Source organism: Clytia hemisphaerica, unplaced genomic scaffold (genome assembly GCF_902728285.1).
Source record: "Clytia hemisphaerica strain Z4C2 unplaced genomic scaffold, Clytia hemisphaerica genome assembly, whole genome shotgun sequence".
NCBI lineage: Eukaryota > Metazoa > Cnidaria > Hydrozoa > Leptothecata > Clytiidae > Clytia > Clytia hemisphaerica.
The window spans coordinates 224455-240806 of record NW_027104262.1 but is presented as its reverse complement, the minus strand read 5'-3'; the positions used below and the strand labels follow the sequence as shown (position 1 = coordinate 240806).

Below are 16352 nucleotides of genomic sequence, written 5' to 3'. Positions count from 1 at the left end.
AAGGCGAGTAAGGGCGGGATAGGATAAGTGGTTACCATGAGGGCGGGGGAGTGTATTGTGGAATTGGGTCACGTGATAAATTATATTTCTCGATACTTTAACCGGATTAATTTTTGCGAGATTAAATTTCACGGTTTCGCGAATTATCGCCATTTTTGCGAAAATAAAACTCGCAAAATTAAATTCCCTGCAAAATTTTTCAAATGGCTCATTCGCGAAAATAAATCCAGAAAATTTCGCGAATTTTTGAAAGATACGGAGGAAGAAGATAACGGTGAAGATGACGACGAGGACGCGTCGGTTTTGCCAGAGAAGCAACTCTCTGCATTTGACATTTTTGAAAATTTTGATGATGAGAAATAATTGTAATTTTTGTACCATAGTTGTTTTTAGCAAAATTGTCAAGTTTCAAATCGAATTCAACAGGAGAGCAAAAGCGTCAAAAAAGAGAGCAAGATGACCAAAGTAATTTTTTTTTAAATTTCTTCCCTTCGCAAAATTAAATCCACGCGAAATTTTTGAAAAGGCTCATTCGCGAAATTAAACACGAGCCTGACCAAGGGGCATACACTTGCTTATAAAAAAAACATGTATATGTGTATTTGTAACAAACCTTTTCAGGCTTGTTACAAATGTTACAAATATTCTTTCTCTCAAAGTTCAATTTCGTTTGATGTATTTCATTAATTCTCTCCTCTTTTTTTCAGCTCTTGTTAGCTTGGAAGCCACCACGATTTGGCTTCAAAATTGCTTTCTATCTATCCTGAAAATTCTGGTAAGATTCTTAACTTCTTAAAAGAAATTTTCCATTGCTGAAATAGGACGCCCCCCTCAAAATCTTTGTTACTTTATTATTTTGAGCTCAAATTTTGCAAGAAAGTTCTCTAAGTAAAAGTCGGATTTGTGTGTTTTGCAGACTAGACTCAAAATGGCCTTTTTGGCATTCGAGGGGTTAGTGAAAAAACTTATAGTTTCCTCCAGGGTTGATCTCCCCCGAAAATTTTCTTTCACCCGTTGAGTTTCCCCACAGGAATATTGAGCAAATCTCCCTCCCCCCCAGCCCCTTTAAATCATCTTTGCACATGTTTCTGAAATTTTAAATAAAAGAGTCTATATTCCTTCAGAAGCAGCCAACGAGCCCATTTCCCTGAAATATCTGTTTCCCTTTTCCAGGAGAGAGCTTTTTTGAAAAATGGGGAAACAGATCCGATTTTCTAGGAGAGACCTTTTCCTTAAAACTATCTGTTTCCCCGCTCCAGCTGATGACGTCATCAGAGAGAAACAGATCAATATTTCTAGGAGATGACATAATAAATTGGGAAACAGATATCTGTTTACAAAAAAGATGATATTGCATTGGAAACAGATTGAACTTTATGGGGGAAACAGATATCAATAACAAAAAGAAAGGGAAACAGACGAAAATTTCCAGGAGAGGGGAACAGATATCCTATTTGGGAAAACATATCAAAATTTTCATTCTGAAAATTGTGGAAACAGATCAAATTTTCTAGGAAAGATACTTTGAGATTAAAGATTTAGGTTTTGCGGAGAAACAGATCTTCATTTCTAGGAATAAGATTTTTGAAATATTCGGCCAACAGATCAAAATTTCCAGGAAGGCTATGTCTGGGAAACAGATATTTAAAAAAAGGTCCTCGTTGGATGCTTTCGTTCCTTTAACATGAAGTTGAACATTATTTCCATGCTCTGATTCTAAAATCCCAGGGGTTTCCTAGAAAAATTTCTTTGCCTCTTTTGAGAATTCTCCTTTCCCACCACTTTTGGAAATTGTTTGAAAAGATACCACACCCCAGCAGGTGTGTTAGGGTTTCACGAACATTTTGAGCCAACCCTCTATCTCTTCTTTCTTCTTTTCCCGGAAGGATTTAAAACAATTTCCAAATATCGTAATGTATTCCTTTTCTTTTTTCAGGAACCGTCGATCCTTGGGTCACTTCGATTGAATCGAAAATCAGCTTAATCAGAACTTCCTCGGAATATCTGGTTTACTCAGCATACTATCGGCTTAATTAGAACACTCGGTTTACTCAGAATACTATCGGCTTAATTAGAACACTCGGTTTACTCAGAATACTATCGGCTTAATTAGAACACTCGGTTTAATCAGAATACTATCGGTTTACTCAGAACACTCATAATACCCAAAGTTTACTCAGCTGTCCAAACTTGATATTTGAAAAAAGATAAATTAAACTGTTTTAATTTGTTGAATTTGTTGTTTTATCCCTCGTAACGACTTTGCAAACATGATATCAATCGATGCATATAGAATCTCAATAGGCAATTTCAATTATGCTCGTCGACTAGATCTCCGTTCAATATATCGCCACCTGACTTTAACTTCGTCTTTAACAAGTAGAGGTCTATCCCAAATTTTGAAGCCATCTCGTTTTCTATTAGTAACTCTTTACCTAAGCATACTTCTTATAACATGCGGGGATATCGAAGTAAATCCTGGGCCATCTAAATCTCACAAAGTTGTATTAGCTTCTTTTAATCAAGGAAATGTGACCATTTTTGGTCCGCAGGCTGGTACCCAATGCATGTATATGGCCTCTTCGGCATTGCTATATTCCCATTTGAAACTACCAAGGGACTGGGAAAAATCCGATCTTGATACAATTCTTAGATTGGGTAACGAGTTATACCGTGGCATGGGTTTCACTGATGAATATATTGCCTTAACTGACTTGCCCTCGCAATTATGCATTGAAAATAATAACATCAGATTTTTTCGAACGCCTGTGACTGTATTAGTACTAAACGAAAACAGTAGTGACTTTGTGAACCCACCTCCCACTTTTAATTGTGGAATTTTCCTGGCCTGCGGTAATGGAACAGCCTTCATGTTTGACAACAATTGCTATTATGTTTTCGATTCCCACAACCGTACCCAAGAGGGCATGTGCTGCTATGATAGCACGGGGACATCTATACTCCTTGCGTTTAAAACCAAAAGTGATCTCGAGGAATACATTAAAGTGTTCTACTTGCAACAATTTCGGAACAATCAAGTCGCCTTTGAAGTTCAATACGTAAAGACATTAATTTCCGAAGGCTCTCTGGATACCTTTAAAAACAATCTCCGTAGCTTTGGCTATACTGAGAAGAGAAAAGAAACCTTTAGCATTAATAATGACCAGAAATCCGGCCCGTCTAAAAGATACAAACCAGACATCGACGAAATATCTAGTGAGAGCTGGATCGACCAAAAGGCAACTAATCAAACTCAAAAGTCTGTTGAAAATCTCGAAAAAGATCGCACTAGAAAAGCCAATGTTAGAACTAATGAAACGGACACCAAAATCGATTAAAGAAAGCTAATGCCCGTGCAAACATGACAGAGGAGCAAAAGGCGGAAATTAGAATGAAAGATAAATCGCAAAGAGCTACTACTCGGGCGAATTTGCCAGAAGAGAAAAAGCGTCAAAGAAGAGAGCAAGAACGATTACGAAGGGCAAATATGACAGAAGAACAAAAGCATCAAAAAAGAGAGCAAGAACGATTACGAAAGGCACATGCCCACGCGAATATGCCAGAAGAACAAAAACGTCAAAAAAGAGAGCAAGAACGATTACGAAAGGCAAATGCCCGCGCGAATTCAACAGGAGAGCAAAAGCGTCAAAAAAGAGAGCAAGAACGATTACAAAAGGCTAATACCCGCGCGAATTCGTCAGAAGAACAAAAAAAGGCACAGAAAAAGCAAGACAGAAAAAGGAAAAGTACCAAAAAAGCAGTTTTGCCTCATGAAGACGGTATGATGTGCCGGGTGAAAGCCTTCAAAAAAGAAATTCGAAAAGGCCCATTCTTTATTTGCGTCATTTGTAACAGACTACTTTACAAGATTTCTGTTATTTTGTTTGACAAAAATAGATATCCCGATGTCGATGAGGAGGTCTTTGCTTATCGTGTTTTAAGTTTTGACAATAAGGAATACGTTTGTAAGACTTGTCATAAAAAGCTTCTGAAAAACACAGTCCCATGCCAAGCAGTTGCGAATGACTTGCAAATTATAACCTTGCCAGAAAGATTTTCAGATATAAGGAAATTAGAAAAAATCATCATTGCAAAACTTATACCGTTTAAGAGAATAACAATAATGAGTAAAGGACAAGCCCCAAAAATGAAAGGAGCTATATGTAACGTCCCGATAAAAGCTGGTGACATTTGCAACATATTACCGCGTGGGATGGACAATAACGGAGTCGTTCGAGTGGCTTTGAAAAAGAAGATGAACTTTAAATCCAATGTTTACTTTGAACCCGTTCGGCCGAATTTTGTTAGAGAAGTTCTAACCTATTTAAAGAATAACAATCCTTTTTATTTTGACATAGAAATCAACATAGATTCTATACCTGGCTGCTGGATAGATTCGATCGACAACGATGGTCAAGATGATCAAAATAATGAAATTTGTTTCGTTAACGAGGGGAATAAAGAACAAGTTAAAACTGAGGAAAATGAAGAAGAAGATGAAAACCCTTTAGATCATTTACGTATCCCAGCTTGCGAAACACTTTTCGTTCCCGAATTAGCACATGACATTGTCGATGACTCTAATGTGATTATTGCTCCTGGGGAGGACAAGAAACCCTTGCCCATAATATGCGACGAAGATTGTGAGATGCTTGCCCATCCCCATTTATTTCCTACTGGTAAATTTGGGTACACCTACAACAGAGACGAAAAGTTGAGCCCTTGCAAATACTTTAACCAGCGATTATTAAACTACACTCAAAAGTTTTCTGCGGACAGTGACTACATTTTCTATGCGCAATCATTATTGCAGCACTTGAATTTGAACAACAGCATCAACACAGCTATGAAAAAGATTCAAACAGAAGGATTGACTGCCGGCCATTTGTCACAAAATTTCAAGGAGACAATTTCCAATCTCGTTGCTAATGACAACGCTTATAGCTTTATGAACAATTTAAAAGGCACCCCAGCATATTGGAAACGATTCCTTTATGAACTCTTAGCAATGGTAAAGCAATTAGGTTTGCCAACATTCTTTCATACATTATCGTGCGCTGATTTAAGGTGGTCAGAGATTGTCGAAATCATTCAAAAAATTAAAGGGAAAGATATGACAGAAGAGGAAATAAGCAATTTAAGTTATATGGAGAGAACACAGATTCTACAATCTAATCCTGTTTTACTAGCGAGGCATTTCCAATACCGTCTCGAATGTTATTTTAAACATATCATCGCTAAAGGAGCTTTAGGTGGAAAGCTGAAACATTATGCCATTAGAATTGAATTTCAAGCTCGGGGAAGTGCTCATGCCCACTGTCTTATTTGGATCGAAAACGCTCCTATCTTAACACACGAAACCGTTGATGAATATGCTGAATTTATTGATAAAATTATTAAATGCGACCTGTCAGAAGATACCAATAGAAAACTATTCGATTTGGTAAAAACATATCAAATACATCGGCATTCAAAGTCCTGTCGAAAGTACAAAAATCAGTCTTGTAGATATCACTTTGGCAAGTTTTTTACCGAAAAAACCATCATAGCTATCCCATTACATGAAGACCTACCAGACAAAGATGAGATACTTCAAACGAGGAAATCAATTCTAGCTCCCGTAAAAGACTATATCGACAAGAACCTCGATCCAAGGCATAATAACGTACATGACCCATCAAAGGATAACTATAAAGAACCGAAGTCAATCGAAGAAATCTTGACAGAGTTGGACATCAGCAAAGAAATTTATTACAAAAACCTTGCTATTTCTCCCGATGAAGGTTTTCAAATACACTATAAGCGCTCCACGGCAGCATGTTTTGTGAACAACTATTTTGAAGAAGGATTGCGTGCATGGGAGGCTAATATCGACATCCAGCCCGTCCTGGATTACCACCGAGCAGTGTCCTATATGTGTGCTTACATTTCCAAATCCGAAGATGAATCAACTGAAGCAATGAAGCAAGCAGCCAAAGAAGCATTAGAATCAAATGCATCATTGCGTGAAAAAATGAAATCGATATCAAGAGCTTACAGAACACATAGAGAAATGTCTATACAGGAAGCTGTTTCTATTGTCCTTCCAGAAATTTGGCTTAGAAAAACGTCACCGGGAGTTATTTTTGCCAACAGTAATTTACCTGAAAACCGTTATCGTGTTTGTAAGAGTCAAGAGGAAATTTCAAATATGTATGCAGGAGATAGAAATGTATTCAAAAGAAACATGTTAGATCGATATTTAGATCGGCCGAATGCTCGATACATGAATGGAAGGTATGCTGCAGTTGATCGTTTATGTTTTGCGGAATTTCTAGCCAATTACAGCCTTGAATCTAAAAACAAAGAAGAGGAAAACGATTATCAACCGGAAATCCTTGAAGAATTGGATCCATCAGAGGTCATGGACCAACGTTTACCAGCATCATTTCCTTTAATGTCTAATAAAAAAGAACGTTTAAAATTGCGTAAAACTAAAAGTGTTTTGAGGTATCACGTTCCAAGCAAAGACAAAAAACCAGAGCACTATGCTCATCATTTACTGTTTATGTTTTTTCCATTCAGAATTGAAAACGAACTAAAAGGTCCCTCAGGAACATATACAGAAAAATTACTATTCCCTGAAGTATTAGAAAATGTAAATAGAAACAAAGTCCTTTTTGAACCCTTTGCTGATGCTGTCGATGAAGCAATGGTGAATTTTCATGAGAATCCAAGAAGTTTTGATATTTACGGGGAACAAGAAAACGAGGAAGTAAGAGAAGAAGAAAGAAATTATGTAAGTGAAGAAGAGTCGGATAATGAACAGGAAAATGAGAATAATTACAGAGGAGGTGCTTCCATGCAAGCAATTGAACCATTGATTTCAGATGAAGAACTAAGTTTGAGAATACGATCGCTTAACGAAAAACAAAGAGAAGTATTCGACTTCATATTGCGCTGGAGTAGAAAATCAATGCAACGACTAAGAACTAATACACTTGAGAGGTCAGCTCCTTTTCATATCTTTCTAACAGGGAGTGCGGGTTGCGGAAAGTCTTACACCCTTAACACAATCAAGTTCTATCTACAGAAAGCTTTAACGTACGGGACAAGAAACGCATCAAAAGAAAGATTACTTATTATGGCACCAACAGGTGTTGCAGCTGTCAATGTAGGAGGTTCAACTATAAATTCTGCCTTCAGTATGAATCCCGGTCATGACTACTCCAAACACATCCCTAATCTTCCTGACCAATCTAGATCAAATTTGAGAGAGCGTCTTTCAGTGCTAAAAGTAATCATTATTGATGAAATTTCAATGGTCTCAAAATATCGTTTACTTCACATTCATCAACGGCTTTGTAATATCTTTGGATGTAGTGAAGATATTCCGTTTGCTGGTATTTCAATAATAGCTTGTGGAGATTTCTATCAATTGCCCCCGATTAAAGGTGGAACAATATTTTCTCCTTTCCCAGAACCTTTGTTAAATATCGATCACTGTTGGAGACATTTCAAAATAGTTGAACTTACTGAGGTAATGAGACAAAGGGGCGATCAAATGTTCATTGATATATTAAACAACATCAGAATAGGATTAACTCAAGATAATGACATGGAAATCCTCGCTCAGAGAGTCGACACTGAAAACCATCCTGATTACCCTAGAGAAGCCATTCACTTATGGGCTGAAAATAAACCAGTTGATGCTCACAACAAAATGAAACTGGATGAGCTTCCTGGTGAACTCGTAGAAGTTGTTTCGCTGGATAGATTTCCAAAAAATGTAAGTAATTCAGATAAGAGTGAAGTTTATCGCCGTGGTCAAATGCAAACAGGAGGTCTAGCTCATAAGTTTGTCTTTAAACTCGATGCTAAAGTAATGGTAACATCAAATATCGACGTCGAAGATAAGCTTTGCAATGGTCAGATTGGAATAGTTCAGCACATCAAATTTGATCATGCAGGAAGAGTAAACCGCATACTTGAAAATGGAAAGTAATGATATTGGTGTCAAAGCAAAGAACAGGGATACGTATGGACGTGCCAACAACCTGGTACCAATAGAGAAGATAGAAAAGGAATTTGGAGTTAGAACAACGAGACCATACCCTTCTGTTAAACGTACTCAGTTTCCATTGATGCTTTCTTGGGCGTGTACCGTTCATAATGTACAGGGAAAGACAAATTGTTTTCAATGTCAATTTACTTAATCAAAGAAGTTTTAAACCTGGTCAAGTTTATGTTGCTATAAGTCGCGTTACTTCATTGCAAGGATTATACTTAATGGGTACTTTCAACCCGAAAATCATAAAATCTGATGAGAAAGCTACAGAAGAATACAATACCATGAGAGAAAATTTTAGGCTTGAAACGAAAATCGCTCATGAACGGAATGGAGACGAAGTAATCATATCTCTTCTAAATGTACGATCATTGAAAAAACATGCTGTTGATATAAGTTTTGACAAAATCCTAATTGAAAGCTCCATAATATGTATGAAACGCAATTGGAGGAGCATACTAATATTGATGAAATCGAAAATATCCTTGAACCGTTTTCTCTGTATGTTAATAATTTAGCAGAACATGTATATTCTAACATTGCTATTGCCTACAAGCAAGGTATCGAAATATTGGGTAGCGGTAATTTACCTGGGGCCACACGTCTCACATTGAAACATCATGCTATAGATTTTCCCATTAATATGATTCTACTATACCGTCAACAAAATCTTAACAACGATCATTTTCTTTATACGATCCAACATCTTATAGGAAATGAAAACAATGTTCATATTATCTTAGGGGACTTCAATAAGAACTATTTTACCGAAGTATCTAATTTCTTAAGAACTTATTTACTACAAGAATACGAGATGATTGTTCAAGAAGCAACTCACATATCTGGCTCATTAATCGACCATGTCTACATCCATAAAGAATTTAAAACGATGTATGAAATCACTTCTAGTATTCATAGTATCTATTATTCAGATCAGGATGCAGTCCAAATCAACTTCAAAAAGATCAGTTGTTAAAATTTTATCGTTTACATGCGTTCAATTCAAATCAAATAAGTGCTTCAAATCATAACAAATCAAATCAGAGGGGATGTGTGCAGCGCCTGTTGAGGCCCCCGCGGCTAGTCGGGTCCAACTGCCAGCTTTTTAACTTAGCGCATCCGGTCCGCCCACCCCGCAAAAGGGCGATTTTGTTTGGCAGCCATCATGAACTAGTCCCAGTCCTCCTCTTTCATTCAAAGTCGATCTTTCGATATCAATACCCCTTTCCAAAACAAGATCTGCACCATTAACACATCAAAGTAAGCGTCATATTACATCTGAATTAATCTTGTGGTTTCTACACCCTCATGCTATTAACTTCCTCTCATTAGCTTAAAATACATTAGAAAAGTCATTTGAAGCCTTTCGTTTGTGAAATCTAGGTCGATAGATGCATAAGACATCATCTAACTTACTCATTGTAACATACATGTGTTTTTATGTTTAGATGCCGAAAACGCCAAAGCAAGGTACTCCTGGATCATCCAGTCAAAACAACCAATCAAAACGTAAGTTATATTTTCCATTTAGATCTAAAATAGGATTTATGATGTTTTGGAATTTCTAACATTAGAGGTTTGTGAGATTTTTTTAGATTTTAACAGTCCTGGAACATTTTGTCCTGCTTGGGATTTTTTTTGGAAAGGAGTTTAAAATGATTTCTTGTGGAACAGCCCTGGCAGGCTCGATGCTTAGTAATAAAGTTGGGGAACTTTTTAAATTTTGACACAAATTTCGCTTTAGTAATTCCTGCTAGTCATTAAGACCAAGGGGTAGGATCCCATTTACATCCTCTGAGAATCCCAACAGGAGTAGAATTTTGCTAATTTCTTACAGTGAGTGTAACTTTTGGCACTGTTCTCTTATGTAAAAACAACAGAAAATTTTAAAAACTTAAGAATTCTTGACAAAGAAAGTAAGCTGAGAAAAAGCAGAAATATATGCAAAGTAATAGATAATCAGAAAAAAATATACTATGGATAAGATTGTGCAAAATTTGCATATTTTGTTTGCCAGTAAAGGTCGAGTGAGGAAGAAGTACCTGTAAAAATAAGCATTGTCATGACAGCGGACATTATTTCAAAATGGACTACAATAATTTTGTTGATATTTGAGGTATGATAAGGGCTTCTTACACATTTTGATATATTTACATATATTACTTTCCCAGGTGTTACACTCAAAGGATATATTGATAACCTTTCACCAATCAAGATGTCCAGATACTCAAAACCGTACTGTAATATGAGCCTTGAATTGGAGGATAAATCTGTCAGGAGAGTTGTTTGCCACTCAAATGCCAAGCGTAGAATATTGGAGGAAGCAGAACGAAATATAGTAGGTGTGGACATCACCAATGCCACTGAGTATGATGATGGTACCATTAAGATCGATGACAATGTTTGCATAAAGCAACAGACATTAGGTTTTAAACCAGAGCGCAAAGTCAATGCTACAAAAATAGACGCTGTTGTGAATGAAGTAGCATTAGGGTCCTATGTTAACGTTGAAGGTGTTGTCCGTTTAGACGAGCCAACAGTCTTACAATCCAATGATCAAAACATACCAATTAGACGTGGAAAAATTTGTGATGCTACTGGTTATGCTAATTTACTAATGTGGAGAGAGTACAGCACGGTGTTAGAAAATCAGAAATCATATGCCTTAATTAATTTGAAAAAGGTCTTGTGGAATAATGAAATTGAAATTCAATCATCTTCAACCACAGCGTTCAAACAAATTGAGGACATCAAGGACTATGTTCAACCTGAGGATGACCAACTGTTTCACATGTACGACACCAAAGTTATTGCTGCTAAACTCACTGACACGGCCAAATGCTTCTTCTGTGGGACTGCTATATCGTGCCAGGATGTAACGAAATCAACTGTCAAATGTTCAAAATCAACATGTGGCGCTTCAATTATAATCACAGCCAATCAACAAAAGTATTGGTCCATCTATGTCAATGCATTGAATTCGACCATGAAGTTGGATCTATCCATGGATATTGTACCAAATATGACAAACGACCAGGTTGAAGTTTACCTGCTGTCAAACCATTTCGACATTCATTACAGGGCATCTAATGGCACAGTTGTTGAAATGAAAGCTACCAACATAGAACCAAATGATACCAACACCAATAAGGAAAAAGGAAATCCTGCTGACACTGAAGCAAGTGCTGTTGATGCAGAACCAAAACCAATGAGTGAGTGAGTGAGCAGTACTCAAAAACTAATGGACTGTTGAGATTTAGTTTATTTCTTTGGAACTTCTTTTGTTATTATACTGTCCCTAATAAATTGCAAAAATTTAGGTTCGAAAATTATAGACAACTTGAAAAAAGGCTAGAACATGTTACTCTTAAGAAAAATAAGCTTGAGTCGTTTGAAACAATTTTTTTCCTTTATTTTTTTTAACTGTTCATAGTTTTTAAAATTCCGGCATTGAACTATCTATTATAGAGCCTGGTACTTGGTAAAAACTACTCTTTTGCATTGTAAATATTTTCACTGACGAACATACTTTTCATTTACATATTACACATTTTAAACTTTCTTATTGTTAATAGTAGGTACAAACATATATTTTCATTCTAAAAACGAAAAATAAAATCGAAACATAAAAAAAAAGGCTTTTACATCTTCCATTGACACATAACATTCTCTCAGGGGTTTTAAAAGCAAACTACCATTGCATTATGGTGTCCAGGACCATTGAGTTAAAACCCTTCTCAGGCACGAGAAAATGATGCCACGTGCACGCTTTTTTTTAAAAGAAAAGTGTACTTTGGATGAGGCTTAAGTATTCTTAAGAAAGTGCCAAAATTGAGGGTGAAATATTCTGATCGTATTTTTACTTTTTTAAACTTGACTTTTTTATAAACATAAGAAATGATCAATTTGAGAAATTTGAGTCAAAATTGTACTTCCGAAAATTTTCCCGACCTTCAGAGCTTTAGCGTGTCGGATAAAAATTTCTCCATCTGGGTGCCAGATAATATCAAAGGCCGACTATCATTCCCGTGGTTGGCCGCCAATCCTCCATTGAAATACATGTTTTTTCTTTTATAAGCATATGCAGGCTCAGTTTTTAGTACCTAAACAATGGCTCTATTGTTTGAGAACAATAGAATACTAAGCATAATGCGAGCCTGACATAGGGACAGACACTTGCTTATAAAAAAAAAAACATGTATCAGATAAGAAACTCAATGGTCATCATCAGGACATCCGGCCACAGCAGAACTCGACGACTGTTGACTGTACCCTTATAATAATAATCATAAAGGTTGGTGAGTCCAGTTAAAACACAGATTTGATCTGTAGCGTCACGCTTCACCTTGTCTCAAAAAATAAGTCACTGAAATAAACCATTGTATGCGAAACAAACCTGTCGATAATTTTTTTCAACATCAGAAGAATTAGATATTATAGCAGCCAAATTGAGAAAAGGCCTAATAAAGACTATGTGCGGGGGGAAAACCTCTCTTCGTGTACTTTGAGCGAGCGTCAGCTCGGTTCACACTATTCAAGCTCGGTTCCCCCATGTTCACCTGTTACTAGTTACATGGAAATGTTTACGTGTGCACGCTCCTAGCGAATCCATTTACATTGCCAATAGTACCTACTAACACTGCATACAGCACGCAACCTCAGATTGCTCAGTCTCCTCTTTCGCTGGGCCTTCACGCCCAACGGGCTTCTTGTTTCTCCTAAAAATGCCTTTCAAAAACTAAAAAACTTTCAGCTAAAATATTCAAAAAATAATAGGTCGTTTGCCAAAATTAATCATCGCCAAATTCAGAAATTTTCTTGAATCACCAAAATAAATTCTGCCAAATTGTACCAAATTTGGCGAATTGACCCATTCGCCAAAGTTTCATCCCGCCAAAGTTTCTTCTTTTAAGGTAAAACGCTATAATAGGTTACTACCCGTAACTAAGACTTCAGTCTTCTAAGGTTCGAGTGACACTGCTGGTAGTGTGTTGATTGGCCTCTTAAGTGATATGAGTGTGGCGGGATATAAAACTTGAGACGTTTGTAACGATTGACAGGTTCAAACTATTGAATTGAAAAGTAAATAATGACAAGGATTGACTATTTGAAAATTTTAAAATTGAAATTATAAAATACTTAAACTGAAATGACGCAAATGAAAACTGAGAAAAATGTGATTGAACAAACAGAAAATGAGCAAAATGAGACGCACAAAGAAAAAATGACACATGAACTCGCAAGAAAATAGCACACTGAGAATTCAACAGAAAAAGAAATATTGATAAAACCATGTGTCATTGAAGTCTATAAATAAATTTTTACAAAGTGTTTTTGATAAATATGATAAATAAATAAAATCTTACCAAGTTAGCCCAAATGAATATCCCTGAATGAGCTTGAAAATTTGGTTGAAATTTGATTGAAAATTGATGAAATTGAAAGTTGAAATTTGTTGAAGTTGAAAATTCATTGATGTTGAAATTTTGTATACGAACCCATCTCCTCGCACTTCTCTCTCATAGAGAAGATAAAAAACTTGGATTGGAAATCAGAAAAAGTGAATCGGATTTATGAGTCTCTCAAATACCCGAGAGACTTTGAATAATGACGTAATCTATTTATAAGTAATTAGCTAAAGTATAATTTTTTTATTGCACGATTTTTTATGTGATAATTAAATAAAAACAATCAAACGAAATAACTTTTTCATTCAATGATCGCGTTACACTGGCCCAACCAGGATGCAAAAGTTATTTTGTAGCTGAATACACACTATTCAGATCATCCACCAAATCATGTTCATCTGTTTGATGAATGACTATCAGTTCTCTGACAGCACGTGTTGTTTCACGAAACGATTTCTCATTGGCATTTTTGTAAAGAACAGTCACTTTACGAATTTTGTTATCATTACCGTGATGCGTTTCTTTGACGATTCCGTATTGGTAAGTGGAAGAAATAGCAGAATCATTCTTTGCGAAAAGAACAATATCGTCGACGGCGATATCACGATCTTGGACGAACCATTTTGGTTGGTGCATCAACTTTGGTACATTGTTGATGAGCCATTGATCAAACCAAGCGTTGTAGATTGCAGTGTTTGAGTTGAGTATTTTGGAGAAGCTTTTCGTAACTTCTAACGGACCAGCCGGATTACGATCATTGTTTCGTCCTAACTTCAATCGATTTGGCGTGATAAGGTCCATGGTATCGAAATTGGACACAATACCATTGACTGCGACTTCGAACAAAGTTCGAAGTCGACCAAAACGTCGACGTGAAGACGATGTTGTAGATCGTTGAAACTGATTTTGGTGTCTTGGAAGCCTTTGATGATTTGACTTCCTCGATCAACGTACATTGTCTTTGGATACCCATTGTCGCAAGCGAAACGAGTGAACGACATGAGGAACGACGGAGTACTGTAGTCGTCCATCACTTTGATTGACAATGTTGATGTAGAGATGCAGCAATAGAGTGATAACCAGATCTTGATAGTTTTACGTTTGTTGTGGCTTGATTGAATAGGCTTGGAAGGGTCCAGCGCGAGGTCACATTGTGTGTTATAGAAAGCAGGAGCAATCGTTCTGCAACAACTTGGTGTTTTGCCCATGCTGACTTTGACTTTCGATTTTTTTCGAGGAAACGACACAATTTGCAAGATGCTTTGACCTTCTTTGCAACTTCGCGTCCTTCAATGATGAATGCCTTCTGGGATGCATAGCGTAACGTAGCTTCGATGCCGGAATGTTTGACGACTTTGTTGTGCCAGTGAACTTCACTCAGGACGGCGTAGGCGATGGGTGAATGTTTGCTGATGATTGGAACGCAGAAGGTCGTTTGATGTAGATCCATCATCACTTTCGTCATCGGAGTGATCACGTTGATTTCGTCTGTTGGCATGATACGACCAGTATACGTTAGGATGCCGTCAATCTCTGTTGATATGCGTTTGTACTTCTCTTTACTGACGAACTGTTTCACCTCTTCAGTACCCTTGCGCCAGAAGTACGTCTCGGCTTGCTTGAGTTGATCGTCAGTCAGTCGTCCATTTGATTTGAATTCGTAGGTTGGTGCAGATGATTGTTTACGTAGAGCTACTAAAGATCTAAGTAGTTGTAGAAATTTAATGGCTTGAGCAAGTATTCTGATGACCTTTTGAAAACGAAACTTATTTGGGTCAATCAGATATTTTGGAGCATGAATAGTGATCTCGAACTTCGGACACAATCTTCATTGATGCCAAGTAAACTTCACGACTGCCTTGAATTGCCTCATTCTTGATTTCACATAAGTCAGTAGAATTAAAATTAATTTGACTTACAGTTTTGGTTGGGAAGGTTGATTTGTCACCCCTGAGCCAGGAGTGCCCATTGATCCATGTTGATTTGCTGCTGATATCGTCTATTGTTGCACCTTTACGAGTTGCGATATCTGCGAGCATGTTGTTGTGTCGATGTGTTGCCAATCTTCACGAGTTGTGTGTCGAATGATTTCGCTATTATTCGATTTCGAACGAATGGCTTGAGGGAGATTTCATCATTACTGATCCAGTGTAGAACGATGGTGCTGTCTGTCAATTTGATTGATCCGTTGTGTTTGGACTTCAATGCACGTTTGACGACTTCGGAAGTATGAGTGTTGAGGACAGCTGCTTCGAGTTCAGCTCGATGTTGAGTTGATGATGACAAAATCTTTGATCGAGCAAATACGAGTTGGCACGAATATTCACCGTTTAAACGTAGTATTCTGGCATAGATAGCAACGGCTGCCATCTCTTTGGTTGCATCACCGAAGTCGATGGTCTCAATCATTAAGTTAGCTGCATCATCAGGCACGATGGTTCTGGCGTATCGAATTGATTTTATCTCTTGAATCATTTCGAAGTTGGATTCCCATATGGCTCTAAGGTTGTCCGGTATGGCATCGTCCCACTTCAAACCACGTTGTACGATGTTGTGGAGATCAATCTTGAGTGATGCAGTGATTGGTGTGATCCCTAGTGATGTCGAATAGCTCGTGCACCTTGGATACGCAATGACGCCTTGTGAGGGTGGATGGAACGATACCAACTTTCTCATCTGGTTTCTTTCCTCGTCGTTTCTTGGCGAAGTTTAGTTCGGATACGTCGATCGATACTTCGTCATCTTTAGGATACCAAGTCATTCCTCCTACACCGATTGATTTGCCATCTTTGGAGAGTGATTCTGGAGGATCGCTGCCACTGAAGGTGAAGCCTTTTAATCCGAATCCACCTCTACCGAGTGAGATTTCCATTTGGTCGGCTTTTTCCATGGCGGTT

At 37.3% G+C, this 16352-nt stretch overlaps 2 protein-coding genes across 2 annotated transcripts; one reads left to right on the top strand and one right to left on the bottom strand.

The window, feature by feature from the left end:
• Window positions 1-3361: 3361 nt before the first annotated feature.
• Window positions 3362-7984, top strand: LOC136816643 (uncharacterized). The gene has a single exon (XM_067072978.1). The coding sequence runs from the start codon at window positions 3362-3364 to the stop codon at window positions 7982-7984; it is 4623 nt and encodes a 1540-aa protein (XP_066929079.1).
• Window positions 7985-14485: 6501 nt separating this feature from the next.
• On the bottom strand, window positions 14486-15930 carry LOC136816642 (uncharacterized). Its single transcript, XM_067072977.1, has 2 exons — window positions 15473-15930; window positions 14486-15158 (listed from the first exon to the last, which is right to left on the bottom strand). Exons 1-2 carry the CDS (start codon window positions 15928-15930, stop codon window positions 14486-14488), a joined length of 1131 nt encoding a protein of 376 aa, XP_066929078.1.
• Between the last annotated feature and the right edge of the window lie 422 nt (window positions 15931-16352).